The following is a 21,451-nucleotide window of genomic DNA, read 5'->3' as shown; positions in this document are numbered from 1 at the left end:
CTCTTGGGAATCCTCAAAATCTTTATAGTACAATGAAAAAAGGAAAATTTAAAACCCAGTGAACTTGACGTTTGATAAATTCGGCAGTAAATGAAATTGAACCAAATACATAAAACGTACTAAAGAGTAAACTTACATTATGATACCAGGATATCCTATGCTCCCTGGGATTGGCACGGACGGAGCATTCAAAGTAGACGTCATCCCCCTCCTTGATGTCGTGGGGGTTGAGCGTGCTGCCGAGAGACAGCGACACCACGGGAGGATCTGTTGGAGAAGAAACAGTTGAATAAACAAACAAACAAACAAACAAACAAACAAACAAACAAACAAAGCATTTATTGCAAACATATTACAAACATATAACATGTGGGAGTAATATGACCCTGCAAGGGCGCAGCAATCTTACAACTACTTAATAGTAGATATATAAATAAATTACAAATTAGGTTTTACAAGTTATTAATAATACTTTTAGCTACTAAATTTTGTTATAATAGGTATTAATTAAACATTCTGTCATCAAAAAACTCTTGCAATGTATAAAAGGTTTTGCTTATTAGATATGTGTTAAGGGATTTTTTGAATAATTTAATACTGTCTATTTGTTTCGTCCACATCATATGTGGTCCGGAGTGACATATTTTTAAAGTAGATGTGGGCAGTGAAAGGTGGTTATTTTGGCGGAGGTTTAATGGTTTGGCATGTCGGTCTTTTGCTAAAAGGAAGAAAGAGCTGTTTAGTTTCACGAAAGTGCAGACTTCAAATAAATAACATGTCTTTTTTTTTTTTATTATAAACTGGCCAGTGATTGACCTTAGTCGCACCTGATGGAAAGTGACGACAAGGCCGAGGTTGTAGCTCACTGGTAACAGCCTATTCACTCTTGACTTGAATTCACCCAGATTGTATTCGCCCGGGAATACAGATGAGGGGAGCATGTTCCATTCCTTAGCAGTTCGCATTAGGAAAGAAGAGGCAAACCTCTTCGTGCGAATGAAAGGTAGGTCGACAACGTAAGGGTGAAACCGCTCCCCGCGCCTGGTTGTCCGGTGATGGAACGGGGAAGGAGGAACCAGGTCATGCAGTTCAATAAGTAAGCTGGTTCAAGTGTCTCAATAAGTAAGCTGGTTCATTCATTAAATTGAATAAAATTTCTCGAGGACATTGCAAACCGGGTGGTTGTTCCATTAACTTTAACCCTTAACCCTAAATAACAATAATTACTAAACACGTGTTTGACACAGCCTTTACCACTTCCTAATGTTTACTGACATGTGCCGTCATTCTCTTGACACTAACTTGAATGTTATCCTTAAAGGTCTCATCATCATGTACATTTTGTACTCTGTTACTATTATACACCGTGTTTCCGGTAACACTCAAAACCTCAGACACCCCAACTGATTTTTATTTTTTTAAACTCATTTAGAGTATTCATCTTTTAATCTGATGGTTACTTTTTTTTAAATTAAATTTTTAATTTTCTGTACAGCTCTACTTGACTTTTAGCTCTACACTCAATAAAATACATAATAAACCATAAAACTATTTATTTGTGTACGTTACTGCAACGACATAAGGTTTACCAATAGACAGCTGAGATGTCATTGTAAAACACTTTAAAGCTTTGTCACAGTAAACTTCAAATTGGACAGGTAATCGCAGTAAGCAAATTTAAACCCAATATTCAAAATGACAAGGTTGTAATTAGGTACGAGTTCAATTTGTTATGACTTATGATAAACATTAAGATTAAACTGACAAACAACGTCAAACTCGTAGCGGAAAAAATAATCGTCCAAGTATCCAGCCAGTATTAATACCCCTAAATACTGAAAAAGGTAAACAACCTCTAGCAATTCGATATACACAATGTTGTCTTACGAGTACAATAGAATAGGCACTTAAAAAATAACTAATAATACAAATTTAAATAAAAATATTACCCCCATCAAGATATAGCTCAATCGATTCTACTCTCGATCCTGAACAAACTGTTTTCAGGTTTTTAGTGTTAAGTGAAACACGGTGTATAAGTGTACTATAAGTGTATAGTTGTAATGAATTTCACAGTGCTTTAGTTTACCTGTTATGCTGTGTAATTTTTGGATATTAATTTAAAAAAAAAAATTAATCATTCTCTTGCCCTTATCCCAGTCACTTGGGGTCGGCGCAGCAAGTCTTTCTCTTCCATACATCTCTGTCTTTCGTCATCTCATCATTAACTTGTTTTAGTTCCATATCATGCCTCACACAGTCCATCCACCTCTTCTTCGGTTTTCCTCTCCCGTTACTTCCACCACCTTCCACATTCATTCTAATATATTTCTCGTCACATGCGCGTCACATTTATTCTGTAAGTATGAAAACGATGAAAAAAATTTTTTTGCGAATTTAACTAAAAGTAATATACAGGTTGGTTCCTGATAATTAACCTAACAACGTGTCGAATATAACGTAAAACAAAAAAAAACACGGTGTATTTACCCCATAGTTTAGACTTTATTTGAAAATTTGACAGAATTCAAATTTGACTAATTTCCGAAATTCTTCTGCCCTCTTAAGGGTTAATAAAATATGTCAAGGCATTAACAAACTAACTGGTTGCTTCATAAAATTGAATAAGATGTCAATTACATTATAAAACAATCGGATGTTTTCGACAGTTGAAATGAAATGAAATGAAATATTTATTTTCCAAGTAGGCATATTACAATGCGCTTATGAACGTCTAATAAAACTACGCCGGCTCTAACCCTACGCCTCAGCCTCGAGAAGATTTCAGTCCCCCCTCAGTTGGAGGAGGGTATCCACTATGGGACCGGCAAGAAACTCGGCGGGCCACTTCTTTTCAAAACATTACATCTTATAATTAACATGCATTAAAAAAACAAGATACAATTTAATAAGCAAAAGTATTCATAAAAAAAAAATATTAACACATGAAATTATACAAAGTACAAAGCTATTATGATTATTAATAAGAGATGTTAGAGATGTATAGAGTCTCTAAGTGTCAAAGTACATCTAAAAAAATTATACATGAAGAAAAAAAAAATATATATACAGAGTGGGGCCTGTAACAAAGGCGAAAAATTGAACTCTAGGCTATTCTCCTTATACGAATAACTAAAATAACTTTAGAGTTGTAAAAGACTCTTGTTGTCTTAAGCAAAGGAAAATATATATATATACTTAATCTACTTTTTTCCTTGGAGATGTATATGTCTCCAAGAGTCAGTTACATTCGATATTTATATCGATGACTGTAAATCTTTCGGGAGGTCATTCGGTCAACCGCGAAGTAGACTCTCCATATCGTTTTTCAACTTTCAAAAAATGTTGTTCTGACTAGGAACCGGTAATTTATTTTTATACCTACATTAGGTATTAGTGAATATGTGAAAGCACTACTCAATTGTTACATCCAATACATTTATTTAGTCTCTTTATATTTATTGCAAAGTTTATTACTATAAACACTTGATTTAACACTATCTCATTTTATTGCATAATATTGTTATGAAGTACCGCGGGAAATCTTCTCAGAGACCGGCACAAGCGTTTCATTTGGCACAAACTTAAGATTAAGAAGATTCATTATAACTTCAAAGACAATTCTGTTCCGAGATTTAATTCATTATTTTCAGCAGACTAAGTTTGGGAATTCAGTTATTCAGGAGTGTAAAATTATTCATGCATTATGCCTCACTTATCTCTACTCTCTATATAAGTAGCATAGTTTCAACTCTTGTGAGTAATTTTATCCAACTATGCATGCATATGTCGCACCCGTAGAATAGGGAACTTGACTGTAATTAAAATAAAATATTTTTTAATACAGTTGCTCAAAAAGTGCCCGTTTTTTGGCTGTTTAGCGTGCGAGAAGTTGTATTTTACGAACTAGTGCGTAAAAAGTATATACGTTCCATTTTACGACTACTTACCGAGCTGTTTTCATATTAGTCTAGTTTACTAAGACAGAATAAAACTATAAACATACTATTAAGTGATTAATATTTAAAACGTTAATATTTCATATGTAATTGTTTACTTTTAGTCATACTAAACATAATTTATAAAATGGTTTATACTTTGAAAAATCGGTCATAATGAGTCGTGTAAACAGAACATGATTGGAACGAAACGCGTCTTCTACTGTCAAAGTAGAGGCGTCTACCATGTTTTAACTTAATGCACGTTCAAAAAACCTCAATATGTTACGCGATTTGTCATAATTATTTTACGTTATTTGCAATACGTCGGGGCATAAATGGATCGATTAAATTAAAATGTAGTTGTACATTAAACAATCGTCCCAAATCGTAAATGTTTATGTTTTTATGGCACCCAATGAAATAAATTATGTTAGATGAATAGCAAACTCGAAAATATGCACGCAAGTTTAAAAGCTTCAAAAATACGCCTTTGAATTGTCAAATAATCCGTCAATGTCCATGGGAAAATTGATAGTTCGGATTGTTTTATTTCGTTGTAAGTAAGTAGTAATGTTTTTTCGCAACTGTATTAAAAAACGTCGTTCGTCACACGTGCGAGAATGTCATCCTTCACTCGTACCGAAAATGTCTCGGGACTCGTGAAGTAATGACATACTTCTCGCACTTATAACGAAATGTACTATTATACCATGCGCAAAATAAAGCATCAGATAAATATAAAAAAAACATGGATAGAAGTTATTTTAAAATCCAATTTCTATTTAATAAGTCAGGTAGAAATAAATAAAGTAATTGAGTTGACCGTGACGTCACTCAATTCGATTTCATATTAATTCCATATTAGCAAGATGTTGAAATTTGTTTTGACAGTTCTTAAAAAAAGCTGATTTGACTAGTAGGCAAGTAGCCTATTGTAATGACCTATTTAATCCAAAAAAGCATTGTACTGAAAATCGTAAAAGTTCAATAAACTCCGTAGAAAAGGACAGATTACCGAGGTTTAATCGAGATACAGTTTCTAATAGTTGATTTTAATTAAGACGATACAGGAGGGGTCAATTATCCATACAAATGCTCTCGACTATTTCTTCCCTGGTTTTTGAAGATAGAGCAATGATCTTTTCAACACAGATTATTATTTTTTTATCTGTGTCGGACCGTTTTGATTTTTTTGATATTTTTATTTTTAAAGACGCTAGAGCCAATCAAAATTTTCTAAAAACGACCTTTTTGATTATGGCGTAAAAAAGGTGTGATACTCAAGATTGGTACCAATTAGCCAAAAAAACTAAACGGTCCGACACAGATTATTTCATTGTTATTCAGATTCTCAAATTTCGTTCCGATTGGTTAAGTTTTAAAGGAGGAATCAGTCGAGAACGGAACCTCGATTTTAAAGATTTTTTCGTAATATCTTTTAACTGAGTTGTTCTTAATGGACATTTTTTTTTCGATAAATCTAGTTAATAACACTAATATATTTAACTAAAATTTCCAAATTGAAAGGGGGGACATAATATGTGTGGCCGCAATTATATGTTGCACATAATATTAAGTTGGCCGCAGGACATTTATTTTGATTTCAACCGGCCAATCGAATGATCAGTGACATTCGAATGATGATTTTTTTGAAGGATATGACTAGTATTTATTACTGACTACTGCATTACACCCATTACAGTGCCATCAACCAACTCCCAGCAGGCTCCTAGCTCGCGTTAAATTCGAAAATTGCGGAATATTCTATAGATACTTCCACCCCCCATTTTAGGGAAGTTTTAAGTTGTAAGAATAGAATAGAATAGAATAGAATAGAAATCATTTAAGGGGTTTAGAAAGAAACAAAAATTAGTCTATGTTACTCTCCACCCCTACAACTATCTCCACTTAAAAAAATCACGTCAATTCGTCGCTTCGTTTTGCCGTGAAAGACGGACAAACAAACAGACACACACACTTTCCCATTTAGAATATTAAGTGGATATGACCGAATCACTATGCCTACCCTCTACAGCCCCTCTAGCACAATTTGCCTTGTCGCGCGCGAGTCCATACTTGAAGTCGCGCTTGATGTATGGACTCGCGCGCGACAAGGCAAGTTATGCTAAAGGGTCAGTTTAGCATGGATAGGATCTATCAATGTCAATAGAATCATCACCTTTGACATCATCCGATCTACACAGTAATGGTATCTACGATAGCAATTTTGACGTTTATTCAAATAAAGAGTAGGTCTGTTAAACATAAAGGAGATAACGGCAAATTGAACAGTCGCCACGTGTTCCCACTTTAGGAAAACGTATCAGACGATAACTTTATGAAAAGAACATTTCTATGGCTACGAAAGCCAACGTGCGTTGACTCTTAGTACAGAATCTTTATTAATTCAAGGAATACCAAGAACACTTCAAATACACTGTTGTTTATTTATAAATGCAAAACAATTACCCGCAATAACCCGAAGCTCCTTTGACTCCCCGCAAGTCCGTTAGTCGCAAACGCAGAATAAAACATGAAAGGATAGTGTGGTAATTATCGACGGAGGCGCTGAATGAACGCGGCTGAAAGCGTTTGTTTGCGTCTCTTGAGAACAAAATAGACGAATGCTTGTGCTTTACCCATACAAAACCTTGTGTAGGCCAATTAAACAGATTTTGGTAGCCCTTTAGGTATTCAAAAGCCGAAATACGCGCAATTCACCGCAAATTTTGTTTGTATTCTGGAACACTTTGGGAAGTTCAGACATTATGGAAAATTAATTTAGCATACCTTGATTACCAAAAGCTATTAAGAGCGTTAAATAAACTATGACACAATTCTCTTACCCTCATAAGATCGAGAAGGTTTTTTTTTTCAATTATTCATGGTTTTAAAAACTTTTCTTCGTCTTATATTATTTGGATCTGTTCAATAAAAGAAATGTTTAAGTCCACATTTCTTTTATCATTTACCACACTATCCTTTCGGCGTTAATAAGTAGTATATTTAGTCAATTCAAAAACACGAAAGTGTACAACAAATTGTAAGGTCAATACGGTTAAGTGTGTCATAAGGGGAAGTGTGTCTGGCAATGACATTTGACCGTTTTATTCATTGTCACAGGTGTTTTTGCGAGTTCTTATTATTGCTACTCACGATCAGTTATAAACGTATTAACACTGATACTTAATTGGTTTCAACAGGCCAATTGTTTTAAATGCCGTTAATTTTCAGAGAGGAAAACGGGCATTACATTTCTATGGAAACTCAGTTTCGGATCGGTCGACCACTTCCTCCTTAAAGTGCAAAGGCAGTTCAGGTGAACACTTATCTGCGGAAGCGGTGACATTTTATTGGCCATTACCAACCTATAACGACGCCGCCCGAAGCGCGACAAATAAACATTTGCGATTCCTGCCGGCCTAGCCGAAGCGACAATCATTTACGCTACGTGGCGATCGAAACGCAGGCTGTCTCTGTCCCGCCAGTACAGAAGAGGGTTAAGGAGAGCTAGCTTCGAAGAGTACACATGTGGCGTTGGCTAGATACTTTAAATTGTTGCCAAAACGGTTCGGGAATGTCGAGAAATGTGTTACGGTTCGCCGGGCAGGAGTAAATGGAATTTATTTATATTTGAATATTAATTTCCTCAGTACTATTATTGAGGAAATTAATATTTCGGGTTCCGCTGTCCGAAGAAATCAATGGTATTTGGATGGAGTGTAATAAGTTTGCAAGTTAGTATGTTTTTCCTGCATTCTGACCTGTCTTGTTATTTTTTCGCATGGTGTACTCATTACTTTTGACGTGCTCAAATTAAATGCTTGTCCAGGGTCTGAAAAGTCGACAACGGCGTGGTGACAAGAGATAGGGCGAATTGGCCTCTAGGGGTATATAACTCTATAGCTTAATGTCACAGAAAATGTATACTGTAATTGTTGTCGCTCAGCGATGAACTATAAATCCTCTCTCTCTCTCTTTTATTTACACGAGAGCGACTATCTTTTATTCTTTTTTATTGCCGATAGCTCATCGCTACCCACTTTTGGTAAGACCAGTAATACAGTCAATATTGTTTATCCAACTTACAGTGACCGTTTAAGATACTTCAGGAGCGGAAATGCTAAAATGGAAAGGGAATTTAAGTTAAATTTACTAGTGTTATTAACTAGAATAATCGAAAAAAATTGTCCATTCAAAACAACTCAGTTAAAAGATATTGCGAAAAAATCTTTAAAATCGAGGTTCCGCTCTCGACTCTTTCCTCCTTCAAAACTTAATTAATCGTAACGAAATTTGAGAATCTGAATAACAGTGAAATTATAGATGTCTGACTGTTTAGGTTTTTTGCCTAATTGTTACCAATTTTGAATACCACACCTTTTTTTGCGCCATAATCAATAATCCGTTTTTGGAAATTTTTGATGGGCTCTAAAAATAAGAATGTCAAAAAAATCAAAACGGTCCGACACAGATAAAAATAATAATAATCTGTGTTAAATAAATCATTGCTCTATCTTCAAAAACCAGGGAGGAAATAGTCGAGAGCGTCTGTATGGAGAATTGACCTCTCCTGTATCGTCTTAAGAATTCTTTCGTCAACTTCCACTAATGAGATAAAACAGATGTAAGGAAAACGGCAGCTGCGATAAGCCCCGCTCCCGAATATTTAAATGAACCGGAATAGCTGGTGATGGGTAATTAGAAAATTGGATCGAGAAAAATAATCGTGAAAGAAATTATTTTGCTAGAAATAAATTTAGATTTTGTCAATGATAATCTAGGAAGGTGATGTGTGGGTATTTACGACTTGTGAAGACTTGTGAAATGAGATGTTTTTCATATAAATGGTCTACAAAGTCTTGTCACCAAAAAAAAAAACACATTTTCTATTGGACGATTTATGTCAGTCAAACCTTCGCCCGCCCCTACATTTTTGTGACAAAATTTGTTTTAAGTTTTTTTACGTAAATAGAATGTGTGTTACTTTACGTACAAGTATGTATTTACACATACCTATTCGTTGAGATTGTATTATGTTGTTATTTTTTTTACGATTCACGTGCGGACGTAAGAAAATTCAAGAACTAACCGCAAGTATAACGTACAGAGTTTAGTTACATTACAAAGGAAAGTAAAAATATGTAGTACCAGGTAGTATCAGTAACCTTCTTTCTCCCTCTTAATAAATATGTTTTACAGCAGCAATTTCTAATCACCGACACGCCATTGTTAGTTCCTACACTGTGAGAAAAAACTACCAGTTTTCATGTTCGCTCAACAATTTTTTTGGTTTTGGTTCCAACAATAAGTTAGATTTTGTTATGTGTAACTATTTAAGTACATTATACAAGTTACTTGTTTTTTGAATCAACAATATATTTGAATCAAAAAGTCGATTTTATAAAAGCAACATTACACATATTGTTTTCAACATATTGGCTAATTCAATCAAATATCTTTTAACAAGTTTGATCTTGTTGTTCGTACAAATTCGACTTGTAACATCAATATTGTGATTTATTACGTTTACTAAAATACTTTTGTTACAAACAGATAAACCAGCAACAAGTCGAACTTGTTAAATTCACAATGCCAATGTCTCTCAGTGTAGTATTGAGCAACGAAGGTCAAATAAACAAACGAAAATAATTATGTTATTCAGCAAAGGTTTCGCAAACTTTTAGGACGTCCAATTAAATGGCCTAGACGGCCAAACAAAGGCCAATCAAGAGGCTTCGGTTAGATCCAATTCAGACACTAATTATTTTAATAAAGTATTTAGAACCGGCTTCGGGTGACAAGAACAAATGTCGAGCACGGATGGCTTTTAAGCTTCGAGTCACTGTGGAGGCCAACAAACATGTGACCTGAGCTGAGGCTTTCTTGATTACTAGCCAAGAGTGGGGAAGCGGTAACTTCATTTATTGCAGCGGCTTCAAGTTTGACGATTTCCGGTCAGATTGAAAATATTATATTTCACATGATAAAACGCCCGAATCCAAGGACCTTCAAATCAAATCTTCTGGGCGAGCTCACTCCATCGTAGGCCACGTCTTTGCCTTTGTCTAGTCTGTGGGCAAGAGTAAGCCAATTTGTAATAAAAAAAGAAAGAATAGAATCAAATTAATATTTGTACAATGCTGTTGTGACATTTCATAAGTAAAAAAATCAAGTGAAATCATATTATAATACTATCTTTCCCTTCTTTAGATTTTATGAATGACACTGTTGTTTGTTTCATTATTAATATAAACCTTTTTATGTATGTATTTATGTGTGTATGTTTATGTATGTTTATGGTTATACTTATTTATGTCGTATGTGTATTTGCATGAGTGTTTTGTGTTGTTTGGTTGTATTTAAATTCTACTTCTCATATTTCTTAGAGCCACCTACCATATATTCTGATTATATTAACTCCGGTACCCAAAGGTAGTCTGGAAGAGATCGCTCTTAAGCGATAAGACCGCCTGTTGTTGTTGACTTCTGTTTAATTTGTTTTTGTTTCTTGTGCATTACTTGTAAACTATGTTAGGTGTCCAATAAAGAGTATTGTATTGTATTGTATTATTGTTTGATTTCACATTTTATTAAATTTAGACAAAAGTTCCGATAGATAAGAAAAAAAGTTTTCTTTTTATCTACAAATACAATACGTAATTATATTTATTTCACTCAGATATAATATTATCTGTAAAGTGTCAATTCAAGTATATAGGGTCCTAATTTATTAGTTGCAGATATTTTAACACATGATACTTTACATTAAAATAATTAACTTTAAATATAAATTAAGAAATCTTTTCATGTAACTTTTTTGATTTTATTTTCCTAACAAAAAAATTAATTATAATTTCGTCTAAAAAAAATCATCATGTGCATTATCACATGTCACAATAACACTGTCTGTCATGTCAACAATTGTTTGTTGTAAATGTCGTAAAGGTTCGGCGGGAAAACTGCACATGTCATTGAAGTGGCCAGTTACAGTTAAGTGGTACGTAAATGAGTTTTCATTTAATAATCTCATAAACAGGGTGTTTTTACGTAGCAAATTTGTTTTTCCGTTTTCTCCAAAAAAACATCGTAAAAGCTATAATGTTTCACGGTTTAATATACTCCAGAGACCGAGTACTATCAGCTGTAAAAATATCTGCATCTAATAAATTAGGACCTTATATATTAAAGCATTCAGATAATGAATTAATTAGAGCGTTCGAAAAATACGATATAAAGTATAAAAATAAAATACAAATACATTTTTACTGAGGAAACGCTAAGAGGTTACAAACTGACGCTGTTCCCAACAAATCGAACAGCGGTACCACTAAGAAGGACAAAGCCAAATTAATCCCACAAGCCTTGACGGAGTCTGTGTAAGCTCCGTCTGTTGCCCATTTTATTATACAGGGTGAAATGCTAGACGTGATCTGAATTAATTTCACCAAAAATATATTCCTAAATTTAGAATTTCTAAATTACACCTTACTGCCAAAAAGCCGCACCCCGGACAGTTCTGTTGATGTCAAGATCTCGCTTATTATATTTTTATAACATCTTATCTTGGGCTAAATTGTGGCGTAAGCGAGAGGCTGGCAACTTGTCACTGCAATGTCACAATTTGGATTTCTTTCAACCCCTTTTTGCCAAGAGTAGCACTGAAACTCGGTAGTTCATGTGCTCTGCCTACCCCTTTATATGGGATACAGGCATGATTATATGTATGTATGTATGTATATGTATAACATCCTAAACCTATTAGCATTCGTTCCTAAAAAAATCATTTATCCAACAGAAATAACTAGTGCCAGTAGAAATTATCTGAGTCAACGCAAGTGAGTTATATAGTTAAGTCGAATTTCGGTTTATTTGAAAAAAAAAGGAGTAGTTAATGGAACGAATGAGTAAGATACCTTTACCTACCACGTATTTCGGTAAATAAATAGTGGTGACATTAAAATTGCGAGTACCTAATTTTATTTCTTTATAAGTAGATATTTAACCGAATTTTAACAAAATGTATTCATAAAACACAAGACGTTATGACCTTTGTTTATGTTCCTACTTTCTTGTTTAACCCCCGACGCCAAAACGATGGGGTGTTATAAAGTTGACGTGTCTGTCTGTCTGTCTGTGTGTCTGTCTGTGGCATCGTAGCTCCCAAACGGATGAACCGATTTAGATTTTTTTTTTGTTTGAAAGCTCTGAGTTAGTCGGGAGTATTCTGAGACATGTTTCATAAAAATCGGTCCACTATGAGTATGTTAGAGGTTTTTCAAAATTTTCTTTTGAGTGGTTAGGTTACTATTGCTGTATTTTATCGAGGCGTGCAATAAAGAGTATTTATTTTGTATTGTATTGTCCCTAACACTGTGATAAAAACTGAAGTCTAAAAAACATGTAGTCTACAAGTCACCCCGTATATAGTGCAATAAACAAGTCTGTTAATAATTCAAATTCACAAAAACGTAAATTAACATCCAACAAACATGGTTAACCTCAGTACAACATTTGCAGACTAAATTAAATTACATCATGCGAGATAAACAAAATGGTTTCGTTTTAATATAATGAACTAATTTTAGTACAGCGATATCTGTATGCTGGGTCCGAACGGATACTACATATTAGTCATAGGGAGTACCTAAACGTGCAGAGGTTTAACTCTAACTGGTGGATAAAAATAGTCTAATTCTTACTTATTATTAGTTTTGTAAGACTTCAAACCCTAAAATACCCCTTTTCAGGTGATATATTCTTGAGTATTGGAACCACAGTTACATTCAACAACTATATTTACTACTTGTTCACACTTTAAAATCCCAATTCATAATGGCTCTTGAACCTGGTATCGGTTACCGGCAAGACTTATCCCCTCATCCAAGTCATCACTAGGGCATTCAAGTAAAAAATGTCCTAGCTAGTTATATCACACAGAATTTCGATTTAGCCAAAGAGGAGATCAACAAAAACTGATCAATCGGCCTTGCCAATGTAACAATTGTTCACACTTACGAACGAACGTAACTAATTCATTTGAAACATTACATATAAATAATAGTGAGCTTAATGTGTAAGCAAAACTGTTACTATCCAATCTGATTTGTTTGGCTTATATAATTATTTTAGTGTAAAATAAGTACCTACAGTGGCTTCCAAAATAATCAAATGTCTATCAGTGTCATTGCCACGGATGTACAAAAATATCTAATTTCCTTGATGGCTTCGCCGCAGGGCTTGATAGAAATATTCGCGACGAATGATCTTACTTTTTTACCAACCTTGTTCAGCTGAGAAGCACTTCAGTTAAGAAATATAATATTAAGCTATAATAATTATACTACGGTCAGTATCTAAATAGGTAATTTAAATATTATTGTTTTTAGTCAAATTGTAAAACTAAGCTTTTATACAGTTTTGACATATCTGTCAACATTCGAACGCCATAATTTTTTGCATAGAAGAGAGGAGGTCACAAAATCCACTATTTTTAATACTACGTCGGCAGTAAACAAGCATACACCCTGTCTAAGCGTAAGCAATATCCAAAACCTATGGATGTGTGCTAGTCCAGTGTGCGTGGCCGAATGCACAAACGCTTCACGAAACGCTCACGAATCGTAAGCGAATCGTGAACGCTTCTACGCTACGCACACAGGGGTGTTATATGCTTATATGAGCTTTATAGACCTAACGCCGTGTCTTGCGTGGGCGACGGTCGCGCGACCGTCACCGTCGCGTCTCATACTTCCATATAGATAAGGTTTGATTTCGTATGCGTCGCATCGCCGTCGCGCGACCATCGCGCGACCGTCGCCCACGCAAGCCACGGCGTAACACTCCACATTCTCGTTGAGCTCTGTCAACTTTACTGGTTGGAAGAAAAACAACAATATGCTTGGTCCGAAACGATTATTGTCGGTATCTTTGAAAATGAAAATGAAAATGAAATATTTATTTTTCAAGTAGGCATAATAATATTACAATGCGCATATGAACGTCAAATAAAGCTACGCCGGCTCTAACCCTACGCCTCAGCCTCAAGAAGATTTCAGTCCCCCCTCAGTTGGGAGGGGGGTATCCACTATGGGACCGGCAAGAAACTCGGCGGGCAACTTCTTTTCAAAACATTACATCTTATAATTAACATGCATTAAATAACAAGATACAATTTAACATGCAAAAGTATTCATCAAAGAATATGAACAGACTAGGTACTCTATGGAAATTAATTTCAATAAATTATATTATTGCTTAATAATACGTCGTTCTTCTTCAGAGAAAACATATCAAATTGTCACAGAAGAAAAAGATAATATGAATCTCAATGTCATTAAATATGTAATTTACCTACACAACATAAAATATAAAATATTTGATGTCCTTTCTTATCTGAACTGTGTCCTCTATACATAATACAATTATTTTTTTCTACTCCAGCACTCAAATCTGCCAATTAGATTATTGTCAGCGGTATCCAAATTAAGTTCATTTGAGTAACGATAAGAAAGTCTATTTGTCTATAGGTTCATATGATTACTGCTAGCAGTAATCATATGAATATAGGAGTTCTGTTGATTTTTTTTTAAAACACAACTTCCAATTTATCAGGTATGTTTTCATTTGTAACTTTTAATAAATAATATGATGTTAAGGTTCATAATTTAAATCAAGATGAAAAAATAAACTGAAATGCGTTTTACATATTAGATATTGCAAAACAAAGGTAAAAATCATAAGTTTATCAAATAATTTTACATTCGACATTTAAATATTCTTGAACGCAACCACATTTTTCGTAATTGAAAACCGGCTTATTTTCTATTTCTCTTGACTATGGCATATTTGACATTTGTAAACTTTTGACGAAACTTTTTGAACTAAGTATTTTAGTGTTGTGCATGTTGTGTAGTTTATTTTAATTCGACGTTATTGTGCAAAAACTTAAGTAATTATAAGTGATTCTGGTGAACTATGTACCTACTTCCGAAGAAATCAAGGCTATGGCGATCAAAGTGACTGACAATTCGTTACCTGAAAAGTCGGATATAGCGCACCAAAAATGTTATGATTGTTTTGAAATGGAAATTGCAAAAAAATGTTTCAACCTTCTCTGAAACCGCGTTGTTGGCATGTTTTGAAGAATTGTGCAACAAGTTCTCGCCATCAACATTGTGGACAGAATATAATAGTTAAGACCCACACAAATATAACCATTCATTATATGAAGTAGTTAAGCAACCCATTTTATTATTCTCGAAAATTTGGCTATCGTAGAAAAAGTATAGTATACAATCGTAACATTTATGAAGGCTATAAAAGTCTCGTACCTTACTTAGGCCACTCGGCAAGCCTCGTGACCTAACCGCGGTACTCAACTTTTATAGCCTTCATAACGTTACCGTTATATAATATACTATAATTGCTATTCGTTTTTTGTAGTTTCTGGTTCGAGCCATGCATGTTTGTCTGTCAAATAGTCCTCGACTCTGTAATAAGCCTTTAACATCAATGATTTTTTTAAGTAGTTCTTAAGAGCTGGGAGGGGTAATCTCAAAGCAGTGTCAGGTAACTTATTATAAAAATGAATGAATTTGCTCATGATATGCGATAGTCATCAAATTTAGTACTCATAACCTACCTACCTACCTACATATACGTACCTACTCACCTACCTACCTACCTACCTACGACCTACGTACATAGTTGAAGTTCTGCGATATCACTTCTGTGTTAGTTCTGTGAATTTGCAAACATTTGTAAGCAAGGGCCCAACTCGTATTAAAGCCCGCGTAACAAGAGAACCGAGTTTTCGTAATTAAAGCTGTTAGTGCGACAACACCAACAGTTGACCGCCGAAAACTAGCTCCGACGGCAAAAACTAAGCTAGGACTTCGCACAAATAGAAAGCATGTTGTTTCTATAAAGCGTTGACGCTAAATTGTTTTGTGTTAGACATTATCCTCACACCCTAGATACACTACATTTAACTATATATTATTTATAGCTATGACGACCGGTCTGGCCTAGTCGGTAGTGACCCTGCCTGCTACGCCGCCGTCCCGGGTTCGAATCCCGGTAAGGGCATTTATTTGTGTGATGAGCACAGATATTTGTTCCTGAGTCATGGATGTTTTCTATGTATATAATTATTTGTATATTATACCTATATATCGTTGTCTATGTACCCACAACACAAGCCTTCTTGAGCTTACTGTGGGACTCAGTCAATCTGTGTAAGAATTAATGTTCTATAATAATATCTACAATTTATTTGACTAGATTTATTTCATTGTAAGATGCACCTTAGTTTGATACAATCTGTATTTATTTAATGTTTATAACATAATAGTAGTGTTACTACTTAAAAAATACAAGTTAAAATATTTTCTATGAAAATAATTTAATTTGTTCTTAGAACTTTTATTCAAGTCAAGTCACGTCAATATAATTATTCTTTATTCAAATAGGCTTGCAATAAGCACTTTTATATCGTCAACAACGTATGTACTATTAATTATCATCTTATTATTTTTTTAGAATATGAATGAATTAATAAAATAATATCAATCATATAATAATTATTATTTCACAATAAGATCGTCAAACTGTATAAATTGTATAAAAATACTATGAGAGTTTTGAATGATTCACGGTTATTTTCATTAAACTTATATACCGGGATATATACCATGATTACCTTTTTGATTTTTGTCTATCTCCCAATATTTCGAAGCAGTTGCATGCATCATGATCACAGAAAACCGGTTTTCCACAACACATAAACAGTTTTCCGTGATCAAAATGCATGCAACTGCGTCGAAATATCGGGAGCTCGACAAAAATCAAAAAGGTTTTCACGGTCTAGATCCCGGTCTATATAAGTCTAATAAAAAAAAACACTAGTCTAGAAACTTATATTATGGCACAGATGCTGAAATCTCAAAAAAATAAGAAACAAATTTGGCTGTTTCATACATTTCGACTGTCATGCATGATGCCGCTCATTTCTATGGACGGTCTTTTTTATTTCACCCGGCACATAAATAAATATTGGGGACACCTTACACAGATCAACTTAGCCCCAAACTAAGCAAAGCTTGTACTATGGCTGCTAAGCGACGATATACATACTTAAATAGATAAATACATACTTATATACATAGAAAACATCCATGACTCAGGAACAAATATCTGTGCTCATCACACAAATAAATGTCCTTACCGGTATTCGACCCAGGACCGCGGCTCAGCAGGCAGGGCACTACCGACTGAGCCATACTGGTCGTCAAATATGTATAGGTATACTCGTACGATCTTGATGCCAGTATTAAAATCACCAAATATTTATTTCTAAAAGGCAATCCACTCTTCACACTTCTTCGTGTTTTCAATAAGAGAGATTACGAAATATTTCAAGAAATACACGAAATGAAATTTCCAACTTTATCTCAAGACCGAAATGATAGCAAATAAAACTATAAAGAAATATTGCCAAATAGACTAGTAGTCTAAGGTTACTTGGAAATATTTTGAAACGTAATTTCGTTGCAGAAGTTACAACCTTTGAACTTTATGTGTCAATGTACAATTTATGACTAAAAAAATATTTTTTTCAGTACAGATTTTGTATTTTTTACGCGAGAAGTGGTTCATTATATGCCAGGTCGAAACTTCGGTGGCTCATCTGTACTGAAAAACGTCGTACGATACACGTGCGAAAAGGAAATTCGTAACTGGTGTCGATTTAAAACACTCCCTTCAGTCGTGTTTTAATTTATCGCCACTCGTTTCGAACTTCATTTTTTACGCACTTTTATCGTAATGTACTATTTCAAGGGCGTTGATTTGCGATTGTAGTAATAAAGTAGTAAGTAGATATTTCTTTTGAGATGAGGTTTTATTCGCACTCGATAAATGCGTTGGACTGAGACAAAACGGTACATTACAGGTTCATATTGGTGCTTTTTTCCACACTCATTTGCAGACTAGTACCTACATTACTTTTTTTTCATGTCTCTATTTTAAGGTTAACGGTCCTCGCTTTCAGTTGTACGAAGTAGTACGAACAGCCACTCTTGATACTTTATTTAATTGTTATTTATAAGGTTTTTACTGTTTTAATAGTATTTAGATAAATAATAGGTAGGTACTGACAAGTTCGAAACATCAAGGGTCATAATAAACTATTATAAAATTTACCCTAGAACGAAATCAATTTAAACTCAAAAATTTAATCACATATTTTTTCCTAGAAGATCTTGAAAATGTCCTTTTCAACCTAATGTGACGTGAAACAAATAAACAACATAATATATTATCTCGTTAAAAACACACGTTAACTTTAAATAAACGTTTGTAACAGTTACTCCACAAACCAAGGCTCGCTTTTATGACCCCGCGGGGCCTCCTTCAAAATAAATAACGGTGAAAATAAAACAAACATTGAAATGTACACAATAAATTTTAATTAGAATCTGGTGACCCGTGTATAAGGTGAAAAACTCAAGAAAGTCACCTGTTGTATGTGTGAGTGACGTGTTCGAATGGGCGTTTGCTTTGTTTGTGTTACTAATTTTAAATATATGTTCTCTATTCGAACACGTCACTCACACATACAACAGGTGACTTTCTTAAGTGTTTTACCTATATGTAGGTGTAGGTATAGGGTGAGGTTGCCAACAATGAGCCACCAAAAATTTAAATCTTAATAAGTCAGTCATAATAGGTCCAAATTCAATTTTTTTTATTCAGTGCATTTGTTATTTATCTAGCTCTAAATTTTCATCATTATTTTTTAATAAAACTGAATAGAAGTCGAGATATTTTAGTTTTTTTAAAAGATGAACAATGGCTCATTGTGTACAATCTCTGGTACAGACTGAACCGGTACTATGTATTCAATGAACCGGCCTAGTACACAATGAACCTACCATTATATAATTGCATAGTTTTTGATAAATAATTGCAAAATATACAAACTGATTTAGGTAAATATGGGGCAATTTAATAAATACAACATTTACAATGTCAAAAATGCTTATTTATTTAAACTAAGAGTAGGTTGCTAATGTAATCGTCACAATATTCTTCGTTATATGAAAAAAAAAAGTCTTGCACTTCAAATAACTTAAATAATATATGTATTATCATATATTTTTGTACTATATAGTAACGTTATATTAGATATATTTATATTAACTCTTAAACATGGCAAAAGTTGTACAAAATAGACCTTCCAAAGGCTAACTAGAGAATTACCTAGAGAACCTCCCGGTTCATTGAGTACTCTAGCCTTGTGGTTCAATGTGTGCTAGATATACATTTTCACTTTTTAAATTCGGTAAAAAATAAACGGCACAAGAAAGCCGCATCAGTGAATGTCAAAAAGATAGAGAAATAGTCACTCCGCACAACTGATTAATTAGATAAATCAAACATAACTACATTCTGAGAAAATAAAAAAACTAAATACTTAATTTTTTTCTGTTTTCTTGTCCAAAATCACAAAATACTTCACTACACGTGCAATTTCAACGCGGACCGGCCGCCGACTGGGGAGCGAGCGGGGGAACCTTAGCGGCGCGTGCCTATGTTCGCAGTGCAGTTTGGCAACGTCGCATTTTCGAATAAAACCGTTGGTTCCTTGTGTACCACTGGTTCTCTGTTGCCCACCTTACCCTACTCACGGACTTTAACTGTTGAGCCATTCATAGGCAGCAATAATTTTTTCCCCTCACTAGCTCGGAAACACGTGTTTTGTCCTTTAATACCAGCGGGTAAAATCGCATTTTATCCACTAGTGGGTAAAGTAATTTGACCTTGAATAAAGTCAAATTAACTTAATTAATGGATACAAGTAGTTGAATCTAGTCATTAAGATGATTTACCACCCGTGGAACTACTGAAAGCAGCCGGCGTATCATGCTGCCAATTTTATCACTTTTCTACGTGGATAAAGCATCCGTCACGCTTCAGCAAGCATGCCAGCGCGAGAGCGACAGATGTCTTATCCACACTCGGCGTTAAAATATAACTTTGCCCCCTTGTATAACAAATAACTATATCATGTCATAGTTAGGCTCTGACGTATCCAGTATAAAATGGGCTAGAAGTGGATCAACCCCTTGAGTTGCAGGCGTCCATAGGTTACGGTGACCGCTTTCCATCAGGCGGGCCGTAGTTATACCTGTTTGCCACCGACGTGGTATAAAAAAAATAATTAAAGTCCGTGACGCATCGTTTGCGTTTACTTACTTCCATCTTTTTACATGGAATTTAAATGGACATATTTTGACATATTCCTCATCTGTCTAGTCTTTTTTCAAAATCCGAAATAGCAACACTGAGAGTTAAACGTCAGCTGTCAGTTGGAAGTCATATTCGAAGCTTCACTTCAAAAATGAAACATTTTATAACGAGTCACTCACGTTTTTTAAAGTGCAATATAGTAATAGTTTCCAAAACTGGATTATAGAATGTCGTAGGTATTTTTTGTATTATTATGGTTTGGATATGATTGGTATGATTTGGATTATTATGGTTCTATAGTGTCTCAATGTAGTTTATTTATTAAAATAAACGCAAATACAAAGCCAGTTCGATTTTAATCTTCTGACCTACATTTTACAGCGGAACTTTGTCGCTTTGTTTAGGGACGAGGATATGAAAAAATACACATAAACTCTTTGCAAAAACCTCGCATGCACTGTCCTGTGTTTATGTATCCGTTTTAGAGTAAAATATTTGTGTTGTTTGTATTTACGGTGCTAGAATATTTGTTTAATATTCATTGTCAAAGCGACTAGGTTTTTAAGATACTTATTTCTCTGAGTAAGTATTTGAAAGTTATGTTTTATTACTTGACTTACTTGACTTAATGTCCTGTGTCCCCTAGATGGGGCAGAGGGCATCCACAGTGCGTCGCCATCCCGAGCGGTTTTGAGCTTCGCGCTTTACTTCGCTCCAGGTCATCCCTATCGCCTTCGCTTCTGCAGTGATCGTCCTCCGCCAGGACTGCTTAGGGCGGGCACGTCTTCGCTTTCCTTGGGGATTCCAGTCTAGGGCTTGCCTCGGTATGTGGTCGGGGTCCCTTCGGAGCGTATGGCCAATCCAGTTCCATTTGCGGCGTTTGATCTGGTGGTTGATCGGCGTCTCACCGCAGCGTTCCCACAGAGCTGTGTTGGAGATTTTCTCGGGCCAGTATATTTCGATAATGCGGCGAAGACAGCGGTTGACAAAGACCTGGATCCGTTGCGAGATGTCCTTAGTGACCTTCCACGTCTCACATCCGTACAGCAATACGGGTTTCACGTTGGACCGGAATATCTTGAGCTTAACTCTCCGAGTCAGTTTCCGCGATTGCCATATAGGACGGAGTCGTGCGAAGGTTGCTCTCGCCTTGGCGATCCTCGAAGCGATGTCCTCTTCGGTCCCTCCAGTTTCCGACACTACACTACCAAGGTACGTAAATTTGTGGACTGTCTCCACACCCTCTGTGCCGATGA

At 34.9% G+C, this 21,451-nt stretch overlaps 1 protein-coding gene across 1 annotated transcript in view; it reads right to left on the bottom strand.

Annotated features, from left to right (window-relative positions):
• The window catches only part of LOC125232375 (hemicentin-1-like), a 265,437-nt gene that overhangs the window by 40,467 nt on the left and 203,519 nt on the right, over positions 1–21,451 (bottom strand). The window contains exon 9 of the mRNA XM_048138016.1: positions 137–267. Within this exon, the coding sequence (XP_047993973.1) occupies positions 137–267 (131 nt within the window). The remainder of the gene's footprint in view (positions 1–136; positions 268–21,451) is intronic.

This window comes from Leguminivora glycinivorella, chromosome 13 (assembly GCF_023078275.1).
Source record: "Leguminivora glycinivorella isolate SPB_JAAS2020 chromosome 13, LegGlyc_1.1, whole genome shotgun sequence".
Lineage (NCBI taxonomy): Eukaryota > Metazoa > Arthropoda > Insecta > Lepidoptera > Tortricidae > Leguminivora > Leguminivora glycinivorella.
The sequence above is the reverse complement of the archived record's forward strand: the minus strand, read 5'-3'. Positions and strand labels throughout refer to the sequence as shown.